Source organism: Erinaceus europaeus, chromosome 2 (genome assembly GCF_950295315.1).
Source record: "Erinaceus europaeus chromosome 2, mEriEur2.1, whole genome shotgun sequence".
In the NCBI taxonomy this organism is placed as follows: Eukaryota; Metazoa; Chordata; class Mammalia; order Eulipotyphla; family Erinaceidae; genus Erinaceus; species Erinaceus europaeus.
Window position 1 is genome coordinate 163,048,392 of NC_080163.1, and position 25,311 is coordinate 163,073,702.

Genomic DNA, 25,311 nt, shown 5'->3' on the forward strand with positions numbered 1-25,311 from the left:
GAGCTTTGAGAAATAGTCTCCTAACCACTGACACAGTTAGACTGCTTTGCACTGGGGTGTCCTGCCAAGGCTGTGCCCAGGTCCTACCTTCATGCTCATCCAGGAAAAATGAGGTAGGTTGGGAGAAGATTGATGTTACCCTTTCAAGAAAGCTGACCTTCCTGTTGCTAAGATAAACTGGAGTCCTCAGTAAGTAACATGGTAGGTGTGGTGTGAGTGTCTGAACTCTAAGAAAACATTGGAGGGTTGGGAGGATAGTATCATAGTTATGCAAAAGACTTTAATGTATGAATCTCTGAAGTCTCAGGTTCAGTCTCCAGCACCACCATAAGCCAGAGCTGAGCAGTGCTCTATTACTTATCTTTCAAATCCCTCCATCCTATCAAATGAAAAAAAAATTAACAAAAAGAGGAAAAAATGGCCACTAGGAGCATTGGATTCGTTGTATAGTAACTATGGTCTCAATTGAAAAAAAAAGAAAAGAAAAAGAAAGAGGGGCTGGATGGTGATGTGCTTGATTGAGTACACATGTTGCCATGAAAAAGGACCTGTATTAAGGACATGGATTCAGGTCCCTGCTTCCAACCAGTAGGGATAAAAGCAACACAGTGGTGAAACAGGTCTGCAGATGCCTCTTTCTCTCCCTCCCTCTCTCACCCTTCCTCCTCTCAATTTCTCTGTTCTATCAGATAAAATAGAAGAGAAAAATAAATAATAAATAAAATGGTAGCCTGGACTGTGTTTGCACCAAACCCTAGCAATAACCCTGGTGGCGATAAAAAGAAAAAGAAAGAGAAAGAAAGGAAAGAAAAGCAAAGAAAAGGGGCTGGTTGGTGGTACACCTGGTTGAGCATGCATATTAAAGTGTGCAAGGATCCAGGTTCAAGCCCCCGGTCTTTCCCCTGCAGGGGGAAAGCTTTGTGAGTGGTGAAGCAGGTGTACAGGTTTCTTTCTGTCTCTCTCCCTTCCCCCTCAATTTATGGCTGTCTAAATCCAATAAATAAAGATAATAAAAAATAAAATTATAAAAATATCAGAGAAAAGAGAGGCCTGGTGGTGGTGCACTTGGTCGAGTGCATATGTTACAATGTGCAAGGACCTGGGTTTGAGCCCCTGGTCTCCACTTGCAGTGGGAAAGCTTGATGAATGGTGAAGCCGGGCTGCAGATGTCTCTCACACTCTCTATCTCCCTCTTCCCTCTCAATATCTGTCTGTCTCTAGTTAATACAGATAATAAAAAAGAAAACAAAAAGAAAAGAAAAAAAAAGAAAAGAAATGTGATCACAAGCTCTCATTTTTGAGACCTTCACTTCTCACATAACCAGGATAGTGTCCCTTAGAGAATGGGAAGGGTGGTAGCAGCTCCTAGTTAGACCTACATCTTTTTATTTTATTTTATTTTTATTAGTGATTTACAAAATTACAAAATAATAACAATACTGTAGGAACACACTGTTCCTACCACCAGAATTCTGTGTCCACGTTCTCTCCACTAGAAAATACAGTGATTCTTCCAAGGTCACAGATACAATTTGGCTACTATTTATTTTTTATTTATTTTTTTATTTTATTTTTTTTTTGGCTACTATTTATTTTAAAAATTATTTATTATTGGATAGAAACAAATTGAGAGGGGAGGGGGATATAGGGAGGGAGAAAGACAGAGAGACACCTGCAGCTCTACTTCACCACTCGTGAAGTTTCCCCCTGAAGATGGGGACCAGGGGCTTGAACCTGGGTCCTTGCTCATTGCAGTGTGAACACTTAAGCAGGTGCACCACCACCTGTAGACCCAAATCTTATTCCTAGCATAGATTGCATAGTGATATCTATCAGTACATGGGCTGAGGGTGAGCTCTCTGAGACCCACTTTGCCACTATCTTGACCGTTTGATTTCCCTCACAGTGTTTTCCATAAAGGAGTCCAGGAGCTCAAGATGGTGGAAAATGTCAGCAGGTCTCCCTGGTTCTCGCACATCACTTCCTCCATGCAGGGCCTGGGTGTTATCCATGCCTATGACAGGGTGGAGGACTGCATCAACAAGTGAGTCCTATGCTGGCCCTTTGCTTCCAAGTTCCCCCACTTGGTGCTTGACCCCTCTCAGGAGGTCACAGGACTAAAATCTTAATCTGATTTTGAGAATGAAATCTGGGTTTCTGGGGACTCACCACTGAAGTTGGCAGAATTAGTAGGAGTGCCCTTGGGTACCTGTCTTCCTAAAAGATGACAAGCTCAGACACTGATAACCTCAATATGAGATTTTACACTGTCTTGTTCATGCTAAGAGTAATATATGCTGGGGGTAGATAGCATAATGGTTATGCAAAGATACTCTAGTGCCTGAGGCTCCAAAGTCCCAGGTTCAATCCCCCATACCACCATAAGCTGGAGCTGAGCAGTGCTCTGGTAAAAAAAAAAAATCAATAGAAAAAGAGAGAGTAATATGTGCTTAACTTGAGAAAGTAGGATAAAGTGAGAAAAAGAAGAAAAGTATTACCTATAGATTTCCTTACCTAATCTATTAATAGTTTTATATATTTCCTTTCAGTTTGTTTACTCTGTTTATGATGTATTTATGATCATTTTAACCTTGTTTTATTTTAAAACAGCGTTTGATGCAATTACACATTTCTCATAAAGATTACTTTAAAATGTACTTAATATTTTACCTACCATGTAGATCAGTCTCCTTTAAAATTTGGGGATTAGATTAGTAAATTTCTCTGGGGTCTTCCAGCTCCAAAGTTCTAGAATACACAGTGAATCATATAAATCACCCTAGGCTCACTGTAGTAGCAAATAACTCCCAATGTTAGAAACTTAAGATACTTTGTTCTCCCTTAAGATATTTATTCCTTAAGATATAATCTAATGAAAGTCTATGGGATTTCTGTTACTCAGCTACAGGCTCTGGGGCTTTTCCATCCTGGGGACCATAGTGTTTATTCTGGGATCCTTTGAATCTAAAGAGACTATAAAGGGAGAAAAGTAGTTGGATGATACTATGGGAAGCTTTTATGGGTCAATATCAATGATCACTCCTCATTTCTGCACACCATTGACCAGATTTTAACTATGTGGGATCACCTCACATTAGAGGAATCTGGGAATTGTAGTTCATCTGAGAAAAGAAAACAGGAGTTTGGTGAAGCCATAGCAGTCTTTTCCACATAATTCCCATTTCCATTCTTAAGAACCTAATATAATTCAAAGTCTACTTCTAAGTCTTTCTTCTCTCTTTGTCACCCAAGATCATATCTTTAGTTTAGTCGACTGTTACCTATTTGATCTGAACATCATCTCTCAAGAGTCCTGTGTCACATAAAAAACTCTCCACAGTGTATTGCTTGTGAGGAAATTCCTCTGTCTGTAGCTATTCATTGCCTCATGGCAAACAAAACAGATTCAGACTTCATATTTTCACAGATTCTCCCCAAGATTTCATTTTTTTTGCTTTTTTAAAAATATTTATTTCCTTTTTGTTGCCCTTGTTTTTTTTTATTGTTGTTATAGTTATTATTGTTGTTGATGTCATCATTGTTGGATAGGACAGAGAGAAATGGAGAGAGGAGGGGATGACAGAGTGGAGGAGAGAAAGACCTGCTTCACCACCTGTGAAGCGACTCCCCTGCAGGTGGGGAGCCATGGGCTCAAACCGGGATTCTTGGGCCCGTCCTTGTGCTTTGCGCCACTGCCTGTCTCCCTTCCCCAAGATTTCTAAGAGGACCATACAGGACAGTTTAGACTCACATGATAGATGAGGTCTCCTCTTTATAGTTTTTTTTCCTTCCCTGTCACAGAATTTTCCATGCATTGTGTCTGACATGTATTGCTTTTGCCACCAGACAAAATTGCTCCCATATTAAAAAAGGTTTGCGGTCAAATTCCAATTTGATCCCAGTCAGTGATTTTACTTCTGTGCAATCTAACCAACCACACAAATAAAACTGCCAATAACTTCTAAGTCAGTTAAGCTGTCAGATGAATTTGTAGGTTTTATAGCTATGTAATAGAAACACCATGGTGTTTTGGAGAGTATTTTAACTAAACTTTGGTTAAACTGGCTAAAGGGTGAGAATATGTTTCAGAAAACCGATAAATTTTGCACATGTACCAATACTGTATTTGCTGTATAACATTAATTCCCCTAAAGAAAATATTTAAAAATTTTAGAATGGAAAAAGAAAGGAGGAGAGTGCCTGGCTGGTAGGACGCTGCTTGGAAGAGCACATTGAGGAGTTTTAGAAGGGGATGGAGCAGCAATTTTGGGCCATTGATGACTGGCAATGGAGGAATCTCAATATGTTGAGGCTTAAATATTAAAAGGTTTTCATTTGCCAGTCAAATTCCTCTCTTCTTATTTTATTTTATTTATAAAAAGGAAATACTGACCAGAACTCTGTATCCCATTCCCTCCCTTGATATACTTCCTATTCTTTAACCCTCTGGGAATATGGACACAAAGTCATTGTGGAATGCAGAAGGTTGAAGGTCTGGCTTCTGTAATTGCTTCCCTGCTGAACATGGGCATTGACAGGTCAATCCATACTCCCAGTCTGTCTCTCTCTTTCCCTAGTGGGGTGTGGTTCTGGGGAATCAGAGCTCCAGGACACATTGGTGGGGTTGTCTGTCCAGGGAAGTCTGGTTGGCATCATCTGGAACCTGGTGGCTGAAAAGACAGTTAATATATAAAGCCAAACAAATTGTTGACTAATCATGAACCTAAAGGCTGGAATAGTGCAGATGAAGAATTGGGGGTGGGAGGCTCTGTTTTGTAGATAGCTAGTAGGTCCATTTTAGTTATATTCCAAAGGGCCCATGATACACTATTTTTTTTCTCCTTGAACCTGAAATCTGTTATGCAGGTAGATCCAAGTTATAGTCTGGGGAGATGATGTCATGGCTGGAAATAAGTCCAGAAAGTTGGATTAAGGAAGAGAGTAACTCCCAAATATGGGAAAGGTATATAAATATTGTTGACTGTAAACCCCATAGATTTTATCTGATCTGGGGCCCATATTCAGCTTAGGAGCCTATGTGACCTCTGCATCCCTGTAGATCTGAGCTCACATTCTGTGGTCATGAGTAGGAATACCCCATGCTGCCCCACTATCAGGACCCATCTTCCTCAGGTGGAACATAGAGTATGTTGTCCAGCCTCTCTTCGGAGGATGGAACATTCTCTACCATTGTTGACCCAAGTTGAGGAAAGGGTCCTATAGGGGCCAACAAAGGGGTCTGTTTTGTTTTTCCTGATAGAGATGACCAGTAAGAATGGGGGGAGGGATTTATTCGAGGTCTAGGCCCATCATGTCTGTTTGGGAATCTCAGGATTCCCCAATTAGGGCCCCAGCTGATGGGGTGGCCTGATAGTGACTAAAGAGTCATCATTAAAGTATGCCAGTCTCTTGCCCTTATTCATCTTTTGCAGTCTTTGATTTGATGAGGTTTTGCTTTGGAGTGAAGTGCAATAGGTAGTAGATGAGGAGAGTATCAAAATCTAAGCAGCATATGGCTGGGTTGTGTTTTCTGATCCATCCTCCCACTCTGTGCATTTTAATGGGTGAGTTTAAACCATTGACATTTACTGATATTATATATTTAATGTATTGTAGTGCCATTATTCAACAATTTTTTATTTGCTTTGATATATGGCAAGTATTATGGTGATGTTCTTGTTTATATGAGGTCTGTTAGAAACTCTTTCAGGGCAGGTTCCTTGATGGTTGCCTCCTTTAACTGTTGTCTGTCTGAGAAAGTTTTGATTCCTCCATGTAGTTTGAATGAAAGTCTAGCAGGTTATATTATCCTTGGTAGAAACCATTTTTCATTGAGGGCTCGATAGATGTCTTGCTATTCTCTTCTGGCTTTTAGAGTCTAAGTGGAGAAGTTTGCTGATAATCTTATGGCTTTTCCTCTATATGTGACTTTTTGTTTTTCTCTTGCAGCCTTTAGGATCCTTCATTTATCCTTACTTCTTTTCATTGTAACTATGATATGTCTTAATGTTTTCAGGTCTAGGTTGATTCTGTTAGGGATTCTCTGGACCTCTTGAATCTTAATGTCCTGTTGTTTAGGTCTGGGAAGTTTGATTCTACTATGTCCTCTAGGATGTTTTCTTCCCTTTCCTCTCTTTCTTCCTCTGGTAGGTCAAATATGCAAATGTTACTTCTTTTGAGATCATTCCATATGTCTCTGTTGTTGTTTTCAGTGTCTTTAAATCTCTTTTTGAGCTCTTTCACCTCTTTCTTAATTTTTTCCAGCTCATCCTCTGTCTGGCTAATTCTGTATTCTGCTTCTTTTAATCTGCTTTCCCTTCCCTCAACTTCTTTGTTTAGTTCACTTATAGTATTAGCTTGTTCTGCTAATTGTCCTTTTAGCTCAGTTGTTTCAGCTCTCAGTTCTCCAATTACCTCAAGGTAGCTAGTATTTTCCTTGAGGGTCTCATCTGTTGTTTCCCTAATTCTGATATCCCTTTCCTCAATAGTTGTCTTTATTTCTGTGATTATTAGGTTTCTTATTGCTTGAATACTTTTCTTATCTGTGGTTACTTCTGACTGATTTGGAGTTTCTTCTTGGCTCCTGTCCTGATTCATTGTGTTAGCAGTTTTATTTGCCCTTGATTTAACCATTTTTTAAAATTTATGTGGTTTCTATTTTTCTGTTCTATTGTTCTTCAGTTTTTGTGTCTTGAGTACAAGCCACAATGTGCTAAAGACCTCTCAAAAATGCAGTCACCAGCATCAGAAATTATAACAATAGCAACTGTAGCAAGGATTGATGCAGTTCAACAAATACCAGTTAGTCAAACAGCACCACCAGCCCATGAAAAAATACCAACCAAAACCTAAAGAAAAAGAAAGAGAAAGGAAGAAGGGAAAGCAGGAATGGACAATTATGGAAATCTACTGTCCACTATAAATTCTAGGGATAGCAAGATAGAAAGGTAAGGGAAGTAGAAAAGACAGACACACAGATACACACACACACACACACACACACTCCATTCTGAGTCACAATTTCTTCTAATTGTGAATTTCAAAATAATTCACAAATGAGTATCAATGAATTCAGAAAGCAAAACAAGTAAGAAAAGAAAAAAAAAACATCAGTGAAAGGAAAGAGGTGCGTTTTTTTTTTAATTTCTTTATTGGGGAATTAATATTTTACATTCGATAGTAAATACAATAGTCTGTACATACATAACATCTCGTAGTTTTCCATATAACAACAATCCCCACTAGTTCCTCTGTCATCCTTTTTTGGATCTGTATTCTCCACCTCCCCACCCCAGAGTCTTTTACTTTGGTTCAATACACCAATTCCGGTTAAGGTTCTACTTGTGTTTTCTCTTATCTTGTTTTCAGCTTCTCCTAGAGAGTGAGTTCATCCCATATTCATCCTTCTGTTTCTGACTTACTTCACTTAATTTTTCAAGGTCCATCCAAGATCGGCTGAAAATGGTGAAGTCACTAGCTGAGTAGTCTTCCATTGTGTATATAGACCACAACTTGCTCAGCCACTCATCTGTTGTTGGACACTTGGGTTTTTTTTTTTTTAATTAGCTAGGAGGAGAGAAAAAGGAGAGTGGTGGGAAGAGGGAGAGAGAAACAAGTTTTTCTCATAATGGATAGGACACCCAGTCACCTAGGAATGGAAAAAACAACAGTTAATTTCAGTCAACCTGAAGAAGGAGGAACTAAAAGACACATGGGTATATAATACTAAAAATAAAACAGAGTAAAATACCCTAAAAATCTGTCTGCTGCTGGGACCGCTTCAGATTGGCTGCAAGCAGCCTGAGCAAAGACAGCCAATTATAAGAAGTATCAAAAACAAAAAAACAAACAAAAACAAAACAAAACAAAAAAACAACCTCCAGGCAGGGCTGAGGCTTTGATTGGTCAGGTATTTTGTCATTCAAATAGAGTTCCAGCCAGCTAAAAAGAAGGTGGGGGGTGGGGGGGAAGAAGAAAGAAAAAGGCTTGGAATGACACCCTTGCTGAGCCAGGAATTTTGGTAAAGAAAATAGCTCAGCGGGAAGCCTGCTAGGAGCAGCCATCCAACTCCTGGGGCCTGCTTCTGGGGTGAGGGTGATGGGTGAGTTCAGAAATAATCAAGCCAAAAGATTTTTCTTTCTTTTCCTTTTGGCCTCTGTTTGCAAGCCCAAGAGTGGGTTATAGGACTCTTTTTTGGTGTCACCCTCACCACGCTTTGTTCACCCTCCTACTAATGGCCCAGTATCCTACCTTATCCAGAGAATCCCAGGTCATAAACTGCTTCTTTTTGGAGCTCAGGCCGGCTGTTGTTTCCAAGTTCTCATGTTGTCTCCACCCCAAATTCCTCTCTTCTGATGAAGCCTCTTCCCCAGCAGGTCAAGGAATGAATTTAATGTTTCTTATAGTTAATGATCCACTCAGTTAATATTTCACTCTCAAGAATATTCAAAACATATCCCTCCACATCCCTTTTGACAGGCTTAGAGTGATGGTGTTGTTCTCTGTGTGTCAGGCACATGGACCAAGGTGGCTGTTAGGAAGCAGGTCATCCGTACTTTTCAAGACACCATCTCCCCCACCCCTACCCACCCAGGTCTGTCATGTTTGGTGCCAAGGGAATGGAATGGAAAAGGACATATCCTTAGGTGACTGCCCTTGTCTGGGTCTCCTGTGTGGATGTGATGTGATAGGATGTAACCAACAGTACCAAATCCCTAGCAGTTCTGCTAGGCATTGCCAATGAGCCAGCTTTCCCCGTATCATTCAGTGAGTTCTTTCTGGCTTCCCTGTACCTTGCTCTTTAGATGTTGGGGTCCCTTTGCTTTATGCTGAGGAATGTTGGAGCAAGACTATAGTTCCAAACATCATTTTCCTTCAGTTTCTATTATAGAAACTGTTGGAACTGTGGTCCGGGAGGTGGCGCAGTGGATAAAACATTGGTCTCTCAGGCATGAGGTCTTGAGTTCAATCCCCAGCAGCACATGTATAAGAGTGATGTCTGGTTCTTTCTCTCTTTCCTATCCCTCTCACTAAAAAATAAATAAAATGTTAAAAAAAACTGTTGGAACTGATAGAATATGTAATATATATATATATATATATATATATATATATATATATATATGAAAAATGAGGCACTCTTGTGATGGGTCTTGTCCCCATTCCTTGGTGGTGTCATCTATGTCATTCTGCTCTGTAGTCATCATCTTTTTTGCTTCAGTTGATATACATTAGGTATAGGGGGCTGGGCAGTGACACATCTGGCTAAGCTCACATAGTACAAGGACCCACGCAAGGATCTGAGTTGAACCCCTGCTCCCCACCTACAGGGGGGATGCTTCACAAGTGGTGAAGCAGATCTGCAGGTGTCTGTCTGTCCTTCTCCCTTTCTATCTATCTCCTCATTCCCTCTCAGTTTGTCTCTGTCTTATAAAATAAAAAAAAAGGAAAAATGGCCCCTCAGGAGTCATTTCATAGTGCAAATACTGAGCCCCAGCAATAACCCTGGAAGCAAAAGAAAAGAAAAAAAACAACAACAAAAGATATACATTAGATATGCAAAATGCCAGACTCTTTTTATTTAGCAGACCCTAGTTGTATGAGCAATTAATTTGAATTTTTCTGATTTGGGGAGAAGAATCAATCAAATTGCTCTCTTACCACCATGAATTCTCTCTAAAGATAACATTTCCTTCACAACCTGCCACCACTCTAATTATAGTTCAGGAAGCCAGATGTCAGTTCTATAAGACCTTAGGTGGGTGGCTGACTGCAAGATAAGTATCAAAGCTTTGGTGACAGAATATGAAATATTTAGTTCCTTTTTATTCTAAGGAGTGGGTTCTAGATTCCAGTTCTGGGAAAGACAGAAACACCCCACTCACTATTATAAACTGCATAGGATATCTCAATATACATGCAAATCAAAGATGGCTGTCATGACATATTTTAAAAAGCACAAATACACACTCATTTTGGGAAGAAATTATTATGGAAGTATTCATTTGTCAGGAGTCTGGTGGTAGTGCAGAGTGTTAAGCGCACAAAGTGCAAGGACTTCATAAGGACCCCAGTTGGAGCCCCCAGTGGCTCCCTACCTGCAGGGGGTCGCTTCACAAGCAGTGAAGCAGGTCTGCAGGTGTCTATGTTTCTCTCCCCCTCTCTACCTCTCCCTCTTCTCTCGATTTCTCTCTGTCCTATCCAACAACGGCGACATCAGTAACAACTATAACAACCGCAACAACAATATAACAACAAGGGCAACAAAAGGGGAAAAAATAGCCTCCAGAAGCAGTGGATTGGTGGCGCAGGCACTGAGCCCCAGCAATAACCCTGGAGGCAAAAAAAAGTATTCGTTTGTCATTGATTAAAATGTCTCCGTGCTTCATTTTCCAGTACCCCAACCCAAATGTTATAGAAGCACAGACTGATCCTCTATTTTTACTGATTTCCTCCTTTATTTTAGGTTTAAGATGCTAAATGATGAAAACTCTAGCCACCTCCTATACTTCAACTGTGCCCTCAGGTGGTTTGCTGTAAGAATGGATGTCCTCATGAATATTGTCACTTTTGTAGTAGCTTTATTAGTGACACTGAGTTTCCCTTCAATCAGTGCTTCATCCAAAGGCTTGTCATTATCCTATATCATCCAGGTAACTTCTGGTGTAAGGCTAGGGTTGGCCTGGAGGTTTGGAATAGGGAAAGTGGACCAGGGAAAATGGATGTAGCAGAAAACCCTAACTAAATGGACTCAAACAATATGGTAAGATCAAATCATTGAAAAGTGTGTATGGGGTGATGTGGACTTTTTGAATCATGGGCCTAACTTTGTCCTCCTGCTGTGATAATTTCCTTTGTAGTTTTGTACAGTGATGACTGGCAGCCTCTGGAGGTTACAGCAAGAAGAAAGTGGGAGAAAACACTTCTTGCTCTGGCCATTGAACAAAATCTTTGAACTTTACTCTCATTGAGTTAATCTACAATCTCAACTCATTAGTGTCTGAATAACATTGGATGATTGAGGCCAGTGGATGAATTTATATCTCACCCTACCTCTCTGAGTCACAAGTCTGCCCTATAATGGAGAGAGAGAAATTTGTCACCAGGGTTGTTGTTGAGATTCAGTGCCTAAAAAACAGCACTGATTCTCCAGGCCATCTTTCCTCTAGATATAGAGAAACATAGAGAGGTAGGGATATATAGAGAAGAGAAACCACAGCACTGCTTATGAAGCTCCCCCCCATAGGCACTCTCATGTGGTGGCCTGGGGTTCAAACCCTGGTTCACACACACACACACACACACACACACACACACACACACACACACACACACACACACATATACATATATACTTTATTACACACATACACACACACACACATATATATATATATATACATATATACTTTATTGGGTGATTTATCTATCAGCCCACTATATATATATCTGAGGATATTAGAGATCTTTCATGTAGGTAGGTGGGTGGGGCTGTTCCACAGGCTGGTATCATCAAGAAAGCAGTTGGTTACTCAAATGTTTCATTAAAGGGATCTTTAATTTTTTTTTTTTATCTAGGCAACTATTTTTGGATCCCCTTTGTCCCCAGGTAGTTTTCATTAAAGAAAAATGTGTGTGTGTGTGTGTGTGTGTGTGCATATGCACATGCATCACACACGTGCATGTGAGTGAAATGTGTGAGTGTATAAAATGTCTAGCTACCTCTGTTTGGGAAATGAGAAGGAAAGAGGAAAATGTGATCATGTGTTCAACAACAGCCTGTGAACAGTCAGTCTCCTTGTGGGTCTTTCAGGCAGAATAATCTCAATGCCCCTGCAACAACAACTGCTTCCATTCTATTAAGTGGCTTCTACCTGATTTTCATCTTCCAAAAATGCAACCCCTTTGCCATTAAAGACTCCACCTTCTCCTTCTCCTCCTTCCCCTTCCCCTTCCCCTTCCCCTCCTCCTCCTCCTCCTCCTCCTCCTCCTCCTCCTCCTCCTCCTCCTCCTCCTCCTCCTCCTTCTTCTTCTTCTTCTTTATAAATCCCTTTGGGAAGGAGAGAGAGGTGCAAAAGTGTATTCTCATCATTGTAAGGTGGTAAAAAATTAATTATCCTTGGATAGTCAGCTTCTATTATTGGGGGTTGTTTTCATTTTGTTGTTGTAAATGTAAAGTGTAAAAAAGATGATGTTGAATAGAGTCCCTTAATTTGGACAAGTAAAACAGATTTCTTTTAACTGAGGTCATTCTTTTTTGGGGGGCTATCATCAGCATTCCATGAAACTGTTTTCAAACATTCTTAGAAGGTGGGGAAAGAATTTGCACACACAGAGATCTAGGGGAATGCTTCTTTTTTCAGCTGGCTTTGTGACTTAATTGAGCATTAGCCCCCCTTGGAGAACATAGAATCCAGATGACAGAGCTTCCTTTGAGAACATAGGATGATAAATTGGTGTGAAGGGCAGAAACTAAATGCAAAGTAGTACCATACAACATTGTGGCAAAGAGCAAGCATTTCCTGGGACCAACACTGTGTCTCTGTGGGGATTTTAAACTACACAGGGACTGAACGATTTTATGCCTTTGACTTTAATGAAACATGCCCTTATCATTTACCAGTTATCCCTGAGTACCTCATGAGGTGAGAATTGTACTAGATGCTATGGATTCAGTAGTGAACAAGCTGAACAGGCCCCTGTTCTCATGGAGTTTATATTCTAGTGGCATATAAAGTAGGATGACATATATTAGTATGCAAGTAAATAAAGAAGAATACTTCTAAATCATCTTAAGATAAAGTAAGTGTCATAGGAAACAACATGATATTTCATAGTTAGAGGAGGACTCAGCCTCAGATGACTTCTAAGCTGAGATCTGATGGTGAAGAACCAGTCAAGGGGGTGTCAGACAGTGGTGCACCAGGATAATCACACATAGCACGAAGTACAAGGACCTGCACAAGGATCCTGGTTTGATACCCCAGTTCCTGACCTGCAGGGGAGTTGCTTCACAAGCAGTGAAGCAGGTCTACAGGTGTCTACCTTTCTCTCCCCACTTTCTCTCCCCCTTCTCTCTCAATTTCTTTGTCCTATCCAATAAAATAAAAATAAACTTAAAAGAAAAGGAAAAAAAATGGCTGCCTAGAGCAGTGGATTCATAGTGCATCGAGCCCCAGTGATAACCCGCGAGTCAACAAAACAAAACAAACAAAATAGTCAAGGAAGAAAGGAAAGAAGAGGTCTTAGGCCAAGGGGCCAGGGGAAGCCTTATGGATAGCCAGGCAGGAGTTAGTTAGTATGTTTTGGGGGGAACTTAGAATAGTCTGTGACTTGAGGAGAGAGACAGAAAATAAGGTCTGCAGTGGTGGGGATGAAACAAGAGGACATTGTCAACTGTCAGCAGGAGTGTCATCTATACTCCAAAACATGGGAGTTTCACCTTCAGCACTCTAGACATTTGGACCAGATAATCCCTTCTGTGAAGGACTGCCTTGTGCACTGTAGATTATTTAGTAGCCTCCTGAATCTTGTTAGAGGAGAGGCCAGCAAATTTTCTCTTTCAAGGTCATTACATCCAAAAGTGGTTCTACACATTGCTAAATGGTCACTACCAAGGGGTAGGAGGTCACCCAGGTTAGCGACAATGTTTTAAGAAAAATGGGAAACTAGCAGCATGTATTAATTAAGCAAGGAGGCAATCATGGGAGGGTGTAATGCTCAGGGCCTCCTGCTCAGGTCACAGCCTGCTTTCTGTTGTGGCCCCTTTGCTCCTCAAAGCTTTCTTACTCACCTCCCCTCCTGTGTTCCCACTTGCGTCCCCTCCTTCCCCAGTTTGTCAGGCAGACTTCTTGTCATATATGTCTTACTATACAGTCTTTCTTAACACCCTAATTCCTCTGCCCTGACTACTCTGTCATATTATCATATTGGCAGTCCTATAATTCCCTGAAATTGCTTGTGTGCTATCCTGCCAACTTAGTAGAATAGCATGAAGAATATAGCCTATCACATTTACCCCCTGGAAACCATCCATCCCATGGTGCCTGTGGCCCATGGAAGACTTCATCCTGCCTGAAAGAGCACACAAATTCACTTCAGGACCCACCTATCCTGGCAGATTGACTGGCCTTCTATAGTCATGGGATATGCTCATTCAAGCCCAAGGCTGCCTGTAGGTCCCAGCTGAAAGCCAACTCCAACCAAAGAGTTGGTAGAGTGTTTTGGGGACAACTCAGGTGTGACCCATTCAGTCTTCTAGTTGCTCGATGGCATTGAGCTTCAGCTGCTCCTAGTTAAACTTCTCATGAATTTCCCTTCCTTTGAGAGCTTTCTGTACCTTCTCCCAGTCCTTACATTCTTTCTGGGTTCCACACCTGGGTTTCTTAGAGAAGGATGTTTTCCTACATTTCTGCAGGATGGACATTTATAATAAAGGTGCTGCAGACCAGGTTCCCTCTGAAGTCTCTAAGAGAGACTCACTTTCATTTCTCTCAGCTTCTGGTGGCTTCTGGCACTCCTTGGAATTCCCTGGCATGTAGTTATTTTGTTCTAACCTCCCTCTACCTTTATACATCCTCATTTCCTCTTTCCTCTATCTTTTCCTCCCTTGTTTCTCATAATACATTTGCCATTTGATCTAGGACCCAGGAAAATTTCAAGATCATATATATACATATAATATATATGTGTGTGTATTATTATTATTTTTCTGGATAAGGCAACAATCACAGATCCAAAGACATTAGGATACAAACATAACTTTTAGCAGACCACAATTTAACCTTATTACAATGACTGCTTTCAAATTTTAGGATTGGATTTTGAGGGCCCATAGCTTCAGATTAGTGACCTTAGCAAGCCATAGATAATTGGAGCTTTGATTTCCTCAGGCCTGAAGCAGGTATATGGGTTGGATGGCTTTCCATGCTTTTCCATCTCTGCTAATCTGTGGCAAGTGGGATTTAGTTGCTTTTCTCTTCTTTCTTTATTGGTGGTAGTGGTGGGGGGTGTTAGTGGATTACACATGGATACAATTCTCATCTTTGGTAGGTGTCAACAAAATACTCATCCCCAACTTATGTTCTTTCCACTACCATGCACTAGGACCCTTATACCTTTTCCCCTAGTTAATCCCCCAGTTCCTTCCCTGCCCTTTGTTTTGGAGCAATATACCCCACTTTGTCCAATTTTTCATTTTGTGTTCCTCTTTATGTTCTGGTTTCTTAAATTCTACCTGTGAATGAGATAATCAGTTACTTTTTGAATATAATTGGGCTGGAGCAGGGAGGGCACTGAGGTGTAGGACCCCACAAGGTGGCAGCAAGGGGCCAAGATCCAGCAGTTCTGCAGGCAGGAGACTTCCTCAATGCTCACACATGGAGGCACATGATCAAGCAGAACTGTGATGGGCTGATTCTCACCATCTGGAGTGCCAGGGAAAAAAATGTAATTACCATTTGTTTCTAAATACAAAGGAAGTGTTTACAGCCAAAACACCCCCAAACAGGAGTAATCTTTACTTCTGCATATGTGGCTGGGAATGCAGGCTCCCTTTTTGTGTTGCCATGAGTGAGGCCAGGTTGGGATCACTCACAAAGACTGTGCCCAGCAGACAGGACAGTCTGACCCAAGAATGAAAGGCTCTAACTGTGGCTTCTTGTTCATTGTGCCAGCTGAGTGGGCTGCTCCAGGTGTGTGTGCGAACAGGAACGGAGACACAAGCCAAACTCATCTCTGTGGAGCTTCTCAGGGAATACATTTCGGTAAGAGGCATATACCTGCAAGAGGAGGGAGAAGCTAACTCCATCTAAAACCCAAATTTAGAATAAGTTCTAAAGTCCCTGATATTGATTCTTTGAGAAATAAAATTAGAGCCTCAAAGACAATTTCTGGGATCTGGGAGAGGTCTTGCTTTAGAACCCCAGTACCACATGAGAGAGCACCAGTGACTGGCACTACCAGGGAAGCTCTAGGACTGATGGAGTTTTATGGTGCTGTCTCTTTTCCTCTGTCTTACTTCCTCTTGGAAAAGAAATATAAGCCTAGGAGATGGTGCAGTAGACACAACATTAAACTCTTGAGCATGAGGTTCCAAGTTTGATTCCTGGCACCAAGTATGTTAGAATGATGCTCTGTTTCTCTTTCTCGTATGAATAAATAAATAAATAAATAAATAAATAAACATTTAAAAAATACAAAATTGGGCTGGGGGAGCAGCTCAATGGAGCAGTATCACACATATATGAGGTCCTGACTCATGCCCACATTATAAAATGGCAATTTTGGTACACAGGATTCAGTGACTTAGATAAGTTTCTAGAACTTATTATTTGATTCACAAATTATACATTGTTGTAATTCTTCAAAAACTTATGTTCAGTCTACAAATTATGCTTTTTTCAAAATGAAATCTAGTCTATCTTTAGCAATTGTGTGCATTCATTTATTTTTTCGTCATCAGTGGGGCCTCACCACACCAGACTGATTTTTTTTTTCAGATAGAAGTAGACTGGGACAGAGACAGAGACAGAGACAGAGGGAAAGAGACCACAGCACCAAAGCTTCCTCCAGAGCAATGGAGACTGATCTTGACCTTGGATAATGTTCATGACAATGCAGGAGCATGACCCAAGTGAGATATTGTGTCTTCTCTTTAGTAGTGATTTTTAGTGACTTTTGAATAGTGTCTGGAACACTCATTTACAGATTTGGGGGAGGGGTTGCTGAGGCTTCACTGCTTCAGCTTGACTTTTTCAGATATATATGGAGAAAGAGAGAGAGAGAGAGAGAGATGGGTTGGTGGTGGTGGGGGAGAGACTGTCTGTAGTACTGAAATCTCCTTGGTGCCATGGGGAACCTGCTTAAACCTGGATTCTATCCATGATGAGACATGTGTCCTTACAGGTAAGTTATCTTCCTGGCCCCTATTTAAAAATCTACTTAAACACTTGAAAATGTTGCAAACAGCATTAAAAATTTGATGCCTTTCATTTATTTTTGAAGAAGCTGAATTATTTGATTTAATAAGCTCTCCTGAGGCTATATAAATTTGGTAAATTACATTCACATAGTGTTGAGTGAACTACAGTAATCTTTTAACTTAAAGTCATATTTAAGTAAATAATAGTAAAATTTCCAGTTATATATTTTAAGTTAGTAATATGTTGTTAATATATTACTAATATTATTAAATAACCAATTATGCACATTCCTTAAACTAAATTATTAGTTATGATTTTTCTTATCAGAAACATCTTTATTATTAATTTTAAACCTTACAGGGGTTATGGATACTTACTCCCTAGGGGCCATGTGGTGGTACATACAGAGCCCTACCTGTAAGGGGGAACCTTCATGAGTGGTGGAGCAGTGCTGCAGGGTCTTTTCTCTCTCTCTCTCTCTCTCTCTCTCAATTTCCTTTTTTTCTCTCATACTCTCTCAAAAAGAAAGAAAAAGTGGCTGAGTGGTGACACATCTGGTTAAGTGCATACATTGTAGTGTTCAAAGACTCCAGTTAAAGCTTCTGGTCCCCACCTGCAGAGGGAAAGCTTCATTAGTGATGGAAACAGTGCAGTGGGTATCTCAATTTCTCTTGCCTTCTCTATCTCCTCTTTACCTCTTGCTTTCTCTCTGTCTCTATTCAATAAATAATTTAAAATCTTTCAAAAAGAAAGGAGAGAGAAAGAAAGGAAGAAGAGAGAAAGAAAGGAATAAAGAGAAAGAGGAAAAATATGGTGGCATGAAATGCAAGTACTAAGCCCCAGCAATAAATAAAGCCATGCAGGTACTAAGCCCCAGCAATAAATCTAGTGGCAAATAGAAGGGCACTTGCTGCTTTAGAGTATGGTTATTTTCTCGGTCAATTGTAGTTGCTTTTAGAATAGAGAATCAAGCTAGTCAGCTACTCTAACCGAGTACATTGAAGGGGAACACTACTTTTCATCACTAACTGGGACTTCATAACTTCAGATTGGCTTTGCAATCCAGCCTTATTCCTTACACTTCACATTTCTTGACTCTTAGAAAGTTTCAGTGTCATTCCCATATAATGTATTTCTTTATTTACTTTAGTGGCACCAGAGTCTCATGTATGTGTAATCTCACCACTCCTGGGATGAATTTTAATTTTTTTCCATGTCAAACAAAGAGGGAATAAGGCACAGGAAGAGAAAGTGAGAGACCCCACAGTACTGTTCTGCCATTCATGGAGCTTCTCCCACTTATGTTGCCTTGATGCTCCCATATGGTGTAAGGATTAAAACCTGGGGCCTCATATATGTTCATGTTCATACTCTACTGGGTAAACTATATTCTGTGCCCAGGATGACTCTAATAGATATTGAAATTGTATCTGGCTGTAATTTTTTCATAGTTCCCAAACTTGTTCTGTCCCCAGGGACTTTGTACTAACTTTCTGCTCTACCTAGAGGGCTCTGGACTCAAATCTCTGTGTGGCCGACATATTTTCAGTATTCTAAGTCTTTGCTCAAAGGTCACCTCATCATTTGTGTTTTTCTCAACTCTTAAATTTCTTGTACTCCCTCACAGGCCCTCTGTACCACATATATTCTATATTTCATACACTGCTTTGTTTTGTTGTCTTCATCTCTGACTTCTCTTCTTGTTTACTAGATGATGTCCCCACTGCTATATGAGTTTCCTGAGTAAAGCATCCTACTGGTCTTATTAAACATCATGAAAACAAATGCCTAGGATTGTGTAAATGAATGATGAAATGAGTAAAAAAGTGAATGTCTTTTATCTCACTATTGGTTCTTTTGTTTTTTCAGACCTGTGTTCCTGAAAGTTCTCACTGTGTCAAAGTGGGGACCTGTCCCCAAGACTGGCCCAGCCGTGGGGAGATAACATTTCGAGACTATCAGATGAGATACAGAGATAACACACCCCTTGTTCTTAATGGTCTGAACTTGAATATACAAAGTGGGCAGACAGTGGGGATTGTTGGAAGAACAGGCTCTGGTAAGGACTGATTTTGATTTTATTCCTTTCAGGTTTCTCTTTATCTATTTTCTCCAGCTGTTCTAGTTAAATCATACCAGTGAGTGATGCACATGTGTGGTGCCTTTCCTGCCCCAACCCCAACCCTTAACCCCTATTTCCCAGCCCCCAACTCCCAACCCTCATTACTGTAAATTAGGATTTCAGGTTGAATGGGCATGTGGATTGGAAGAAAACATACACATAAGTTTCAGAATTAATTTAGACAAGAATCATTATGGTGAAATGAGACCCAGAAGATGAGTCTTGTGTTCATTGGCCCTGCAGGGACCGGCAGGTTAACTGTGTTAGGCCAGCTGACTGATCCAGCAGTGTAAGGCACTGCAGGCTACACAGAACCATTCTTACTGCATTAAAAACTCCCTTGTTAGATGTCTGGATATGATGGAGGTACAAACTGGTGTTTGATTTGCTGCTCTTGCTTTTATTGATCCAAGGAAAATCGTCGCTGGGAATGGCCTTGTTTCGTCTTGTTGAGCCTGCTGGTGGTGCCATCATCATTGACGAGGTGGATATCTGCACTGTGGGTTTGGAAGACCTCAGGACTAAGCTAACTGTGATCCCCCAGGACCCTATCCTGTTTGTAGGTACAGTAAGGTAGCTGTTTGAATTGTTGTACATTCATATTTTTCATAGAAAATTAGAGTGGGAGCCTTGTGATGTGCCCAGGGTATGGCTAGCCTGGGGCTGTCCTACCTGAGATCTGCCTAGACTTGTTCCCAAGTGAATCCTCAGGAGATGTTGGGCTAGACCCCTAACCATTGCTTACTTGTGCTTCATCAGCTACGATGCCTATGCATAAGAAATATACATGTAGTGTGAGCAGGTACCCCTGTGGGTCCTGGAGAACCTGCATCCTGGAATCCCATCCCATCTAGCAATAGTTACTCTCAAAAGTACCCCAATTTTGCACAATAAAGTAAATGGTTAGCCTACATATGTAACCAACTGTTGGGAAGTACATCAATTCTTTGCCACTAAGGAGTGAACAGAAGTTGTTTAAATACAAGAGCAGGAGGGTTATAGCTTCTATAGGCCCCAAGACAGATTTCTAGGCACATAGAGAATATAAATTTCCACTTAGTCACTGCAGCAGTTGCCCTTCTGATGGGAGGGATATTTATCTCATTGAATACCAGATAAAATAGAGAACTGTATTTGCGATCTGATGAAAAATACACTGTGTTCTGTAATATCATGAAATTAATAAACCACATAAGGGGCACCCTCTTGCAGGACTCTGGTTGCTGCAAGTACACCTCTTTATTCTGAAGGCAGAGTGTATTTTATGGTAGATCAAATTTCTCTTTTTACTGAGAATTTGGAGAAAGCCAAACTTACTCTATTGGTCATGACCACCAAGATAAACTAACTGTACCTTTTTGAGTGTTTAGGTCAGTTATTCATCTTGGCATAGTTTTATATTTCTCTGTCTACTCTGGTGGTTTCAGCTTCATCCTGAGGTTGGTGATCCTTGGTCTTATGGTCCAAGGTTGACATTCTATGAACTATTGTCATGGTCTGAGCACTGATGTTGGAGTTGCCTAGAGAATACACCATCTCCACCTCTTTCTGATATGTGACAGGAAACGTGCCCACCCCAATCCAGCTCTCAGAAATCCATCTCTCTCTTCTTTCCTTTATGGCAGGTACAACCTGGATCCCTTTGAGAATCACACTGATGAGATGCTCTGGCAGGTCCTGGAGAGAACATTCATGAAAGACACAGTAGGTCTCTGGGGCTGGTCTGGAATGGGTTCTTGTCTCATCACCAGATCTCTAGATCTCTAGATCTGGTCCAAACTGAATCTCAACTAGCACCATGTCCAGGCTTACTTGTGGGTGAAACACGTCAGAAGAACAGAGTCTGTATCTTTTCCTTATTAGTAAAAAGAATGGCTAACCTTTATTAGTTCTCTGCAATGGTCTAGTCAAGAGCTCTACACACAAATCTCACAGACTCTTCCCTGCAACCTTTTGGAGTTGGTATCCCAACCACATTTTTGGAGTTGTAGAAACTAAGATTCAGTGAAGTAACATGTGTAGCCAGTGAGTGGCAGAATGGAGACCTAAACCTCAGTGCATCTGACTCTTGAGCAGATGAATTACCCTATAACTGTGATGATGATCTCATTAGCCAATCAGGGCAGATCTATTATAGAAAAGTGAGGGGCCATGGCACCATCTAGGAATGGCAAGTATAGCTGGTTGAGTGAATAGAGCAACCTGTGTGGTAGAGCTCTGTCCTCTTAATTTTTCAGCAGGGGCTAGCAGCTGAATGTAGCCACCTCTGCAGTCCAGAGGAGACCTCCCCCCAGGAGTTGGTGCCAAGATGAACAAAGCCATTTTAAGTGTTGTGCTGCATAAATCAGTCCCTGTCTTATCCTTCCTTGGTGACCAGCAAACATTCCTGTCCTGTCCCATCTTTATTTTGCCCAAGGAAATAGGTCCCTGGATGCCATTTACTCTTGTTTATGTTTTTCCAAATCCATATGTGAATCATTTGTACTCTTTTGGTGAGGTGTCTACAGGGCTCCATGATTTCATACTGTGATTTAAAATTATCAATGTCTTCCTTCTCTCTATAGTCTTTCTCTGCTGCCTTCCACAGGAAAATAAAGCCTGCTGATGAATGCAAGAGTAAGGGACAATCAATATAAAAGGTGCAGGACAATTTTATATATCATCAGCATAAATATGATATTTTATATGTTTTATAGATAATGAAACTCCCAGAAAAATTACAGGCAGAAGTGACAGAAAATGGAGAAAACTTCTCAGTAGGGGAACGTCAGCTCCTTTGTATGGCCCGAGCACTTCTCCGTAATTCAAAAGTAAGGAAACAGCATGGAAAATGGATTGGTCAAATTTTGGATATTTCCCGCAGCGCCACTCATTCCAGGAGGTAGAGACATGCATTTGTCTTTCAGTAAAGAGAGAGCAATTGAGCCATTTAAAAACCGATCACTTTTTTCTTAAGACAAAGTTGTGAGGGTAAAAATTGAAAGATAACAGCCATTTGCAGCAATAGCAACTGCCTCACCCAGGCTTCTCCCTAGGAGGTCATACTTTGATATTCTCTCTGTACTCCTAAGTGGTTTGAGTTTAAGAAATTTGCCTCACAACTTAATTTTTTTCCTTTGTCCCTGAACAATTCTGAAGTCTGATAAACAATACTCAGGACATGAAAGGAAGGCCATCAGAATGCTAGGATTTGAGAATTGTAAAGTTTAAATTCATTTTTTTTCTTAGTGACTCAGTTATCCTTGCTTACTGACTTCATGGAAGGGATTGCTGGTGCCTTAGCCCATTCTCTGAACCCTGACCAAAGGTGAACATATTGTTTGTGTTCTCTAGATACACTAATAATCAGGAAAGGGAGGCAGGAAGCTTTTGGTGACTTTGTGGCATTATGTACCTCATAGGTAGATAAGGCTTTGCATGTCATGTTTATAAGGTATAAGCCCCTTTTATAGGCAAGGAAAGAAAGACTTGTGGTGGGAGGTAGGCAACTTAGCCAAGGTTAAGGACAATAAAGGGGTGAGCTCAAGTTCCAGGCTTTGCAAACCAGTATTACCAGAGGGAAAATATTGGTTCTTAAAAACTATCCCAGGTCCACTAACTCTTTATCTTGTGAGTCCTGTTAACTTATGTAGAGAGGGGGGACTCTGAGATGTGAGCTTGAGATGAGGAAGTTACCCTAGTTGATCTGGTTGGGCCCAGTATAATCACACAACTCTTTAAAACAGCAAGGGTACCAGGTAGTGGTGCACCTGGTTAATGCACATAGTACAAGGAGCATAAAGAGCCACACAAGGATCCAGGTTTGATCCCTTGGATCTTCACCTGCTGGTGGCGGGGGGTCACTTCACAAGAGGTGAAGCAGGTCTGCAGGTGTCTTTTTTTCTTCCTCTCTATCTTCCACATCCTCTCTCTGTCCTATCCAAAAAAATTGAAAAAATGGCTACAGGAGCAGTGGATTTGTAGTGCAGGCACTGAGCCCCCACAATAAACCTGGAGGGAAAAAAAATGGGCATTAGGAGAGTCAGAGATGTTGGCATGGAGTAGAGACCAGATTCATTCCAGGGAGTGGTTAAAAGCCAAGAAATATAGGTGACCTCTAGAAACTATTGGCTTATTAGAAAAGTAATGATGTATTTTGGTATGTTTTCCCATACACAAATGCATCATGACTTTCCTGGTAATCCAATAGAAAAAACTAGCAAAAAGATGGTAGACTTGGTAATAACCTTGCCTTTAAAATTTCGGGTTCTGGAACTATAGGATGATAAATTGTGTTTTGTTTAGCCCCTTAAATTTTCAGCAATAGGAAACAAATAAGGGTACTTCTTCATGTTAACAAATTTGTCAGGTTAGAATAAACTGCTTATAAATATCAGTAAAGACTGTTAACCTTTTTCCTCTGGCAAGTTCTTCCAAGGAAGATGAATATGCTGTTCTTTTCCTGACTTTTTGAGATGGATACTCAGCTCATTACTTTTCAACTCTGCCCCTGTCCCCTTTCTTTCTTTTTAAATTGAGTTAAGTTTTTTAAGTTTCCCTCTGGGTGTAGCTTTGGCTTACTGTGACTTTTACAATATTATTCGTTTCTCAACAGATCATTCTACTTGATGAAGCCACTGCTTCCATGGACTCCAAGACTGATGTCCTTGTTCAGAGCACCATCAAAGATGCCTTCAAAGACTGCACCGTGTTGACTATAGCCCACCGGCTCAACACAGTCCTCAACTGTGACCTCGTCCTGGTCATGGAAAATGGAAAGGTACAGGAAGCTGTTGGCATGGCCTTCCTGAAGCCTTTCATGATTTGGGCTTTAGGATGGGTGGGTATCTCTGGGTGGGCGGTTATCCCCTGACCATTTTAACTCTTCTCTTCTTTCAGGTAGTGGAGTTTGATAAACCTGAAGTCCTTGCTGAGAATCCAGATTCTGCTTTTGCAATGCTTCTAGCAGCCGAAAACAAAGTCCGATTATAAAGACTACATCAGCTACTTTTAGAGGAGAAAGAAGGAGAAATAGCAGGAGATGAGTAGGGTGAACAGGGGGAGGGGTTGTTATCTCAGCAGGCTGCCCTGGCCCACCCACCCTCTGTAGGGTGTTTCTCTACTTGTCTTTGCCATGTGTTCCTCTACCTGTCTCTGCCATATGTTCTCACAGGTAGACTAGGGTTGGTCCACATGGTAAACTGAGGCAGAGGAAGCTAGTGGGTTAAAAGATTGTCCTTTACCTTTGAAAATCTCACTAGTCCTTTATATGTTCCCATAGATACCACCTTAGTGCTTGAGAATGGAAACATTAAAACTTTCTATAAAAAACAAACAAGCAAATAAATACAAAAAAATCCCCAAAACAAAAGAATAGTCAAAGTAAATGAATGGAAATATTCCTGAGCATGGAATTTGCAGAAGTTTCTTGCCTTGTTATCATCAGGGTAAAGAAGAGAGTTTTTTCATGTTTAACTCTTACTTCTGTTTTGAGTTTGTAGTAAGCAGTAACTATACAGATCTGTAGCATGAGGTATTAATTGCAGTACATATCAAAAATAAATTTAAAAAATCATATCCTATATTCCATTTGATCTATTAGAATAACTAGGAAAACAAAATGTTAGATATTAGAGTTTCCCTACAAATGACATTTTTGTAACTTCTGTGTTTATTATTAAAATGTAGTGGGAAATTAAACTACCCTGAAATGTTACTTTGCAATTTTTTTCCTGAACATATTTCAATTTCTTCACCACTTTCTCTCATAGACCCTCCTTTCTTTTCTAATTACTCAGCAATCTACCCTTATAAAATTTCCCAAATAAAGGGATTCCCCTCTCCAACCTTTATTTTCTATGATGAAGGCTATAAAATTGCATTCCCACTTGCCCAGGGGTGAGTGCTACTGATTCATGGTGACACTGAAAAAGCTAAGCAAAGAAAGCAAAGCTAAGGGGCCCTGGTGTAGTGTTTGCTGAGGACGACACAGCTCTGGATGTCTCACATTCTTTAGCATTGATGGTTCAGTGAAGTTTCCTGGCTGTGCATATATGATAATATGATACTTGCTGTGCTAGCAAAGCTTCCCTGTGATATCCCCATCTCCTCCCCTACTCTGCCTTGATCATACACTTCTCTTCAGCCTTCCAAACAGAGAAAGGCAGGATCTGGTGTATAGGAACACTCAAGAATGTGTGGCATGAGTACCTGACACAATCTGATGTGTCATTTGAACTTGGGCCTAAGCTTGGCAGATTCCACCCCCTCTGCCAACTTTATTTGCAT

The 25,311-nt window shown here is 40.7% G+C and overlaps 1 protein-coding gene across 6 annotated transcripts in view; it reads left to right on the forward strand.

The window, feature by feature from the left end:
- The window catches only part of ABCC12 (ATP binding cassette subfamily C member 12), a 99,003-nt gene extending 74,317 nt beyond the window's left edge, over window positions 1-24,686 (forward strand). For 2 of the 6 annotated variants that reach the window (XM_060185608.1, XM_060185612.1), the window contains 9 exons: window positions 1,907-2,044; window positions 10,466-10,652; window positions 15,675-15,764; window positions 18,792-18,981; window positions 19,458-19,617; window positions 20,670-20,748; window positions 21,741-21,854; window positions 23,639-23,803; window positions 23,923-24,686. In XM_060185608.1, the coding sequence (XP_060041591.1) occupies window positions 1,907-2,044; window positions 10,466-10,652; window positions 15,675-15,764; window positions 18,792-18,981; window positions 19,458-19,617; window positions 20,670-20,748; window positions 21,741-21,854; window positions 23,639-23,803; window positions 23,923-24,015 (1,216 nt within the window). In that variant the 3' untranslated portion in view covers window positions 24,016-24,686. Of the gene's footprint in view, window positions 1-1,906; window positions 2,045-10,465; window positions 10,653-15,674; window positions 15,765-18,791; window positions 18,982-19,013; window positions 19,062-19,457; window positions 19,618-20,669; window positions 20,749-21,740; window positions 21,926-23,638; window positions 23,804-23,922 lie in introns of those variants that run through there. The other 4 variants (XR_009548300.1, XR_009548301.1, XM_060185609.1 and 1 more) reach the window with 4 other exon arrangements.
- Window positions 24,687-25,311: the final 625 nt, after the last annotated feature.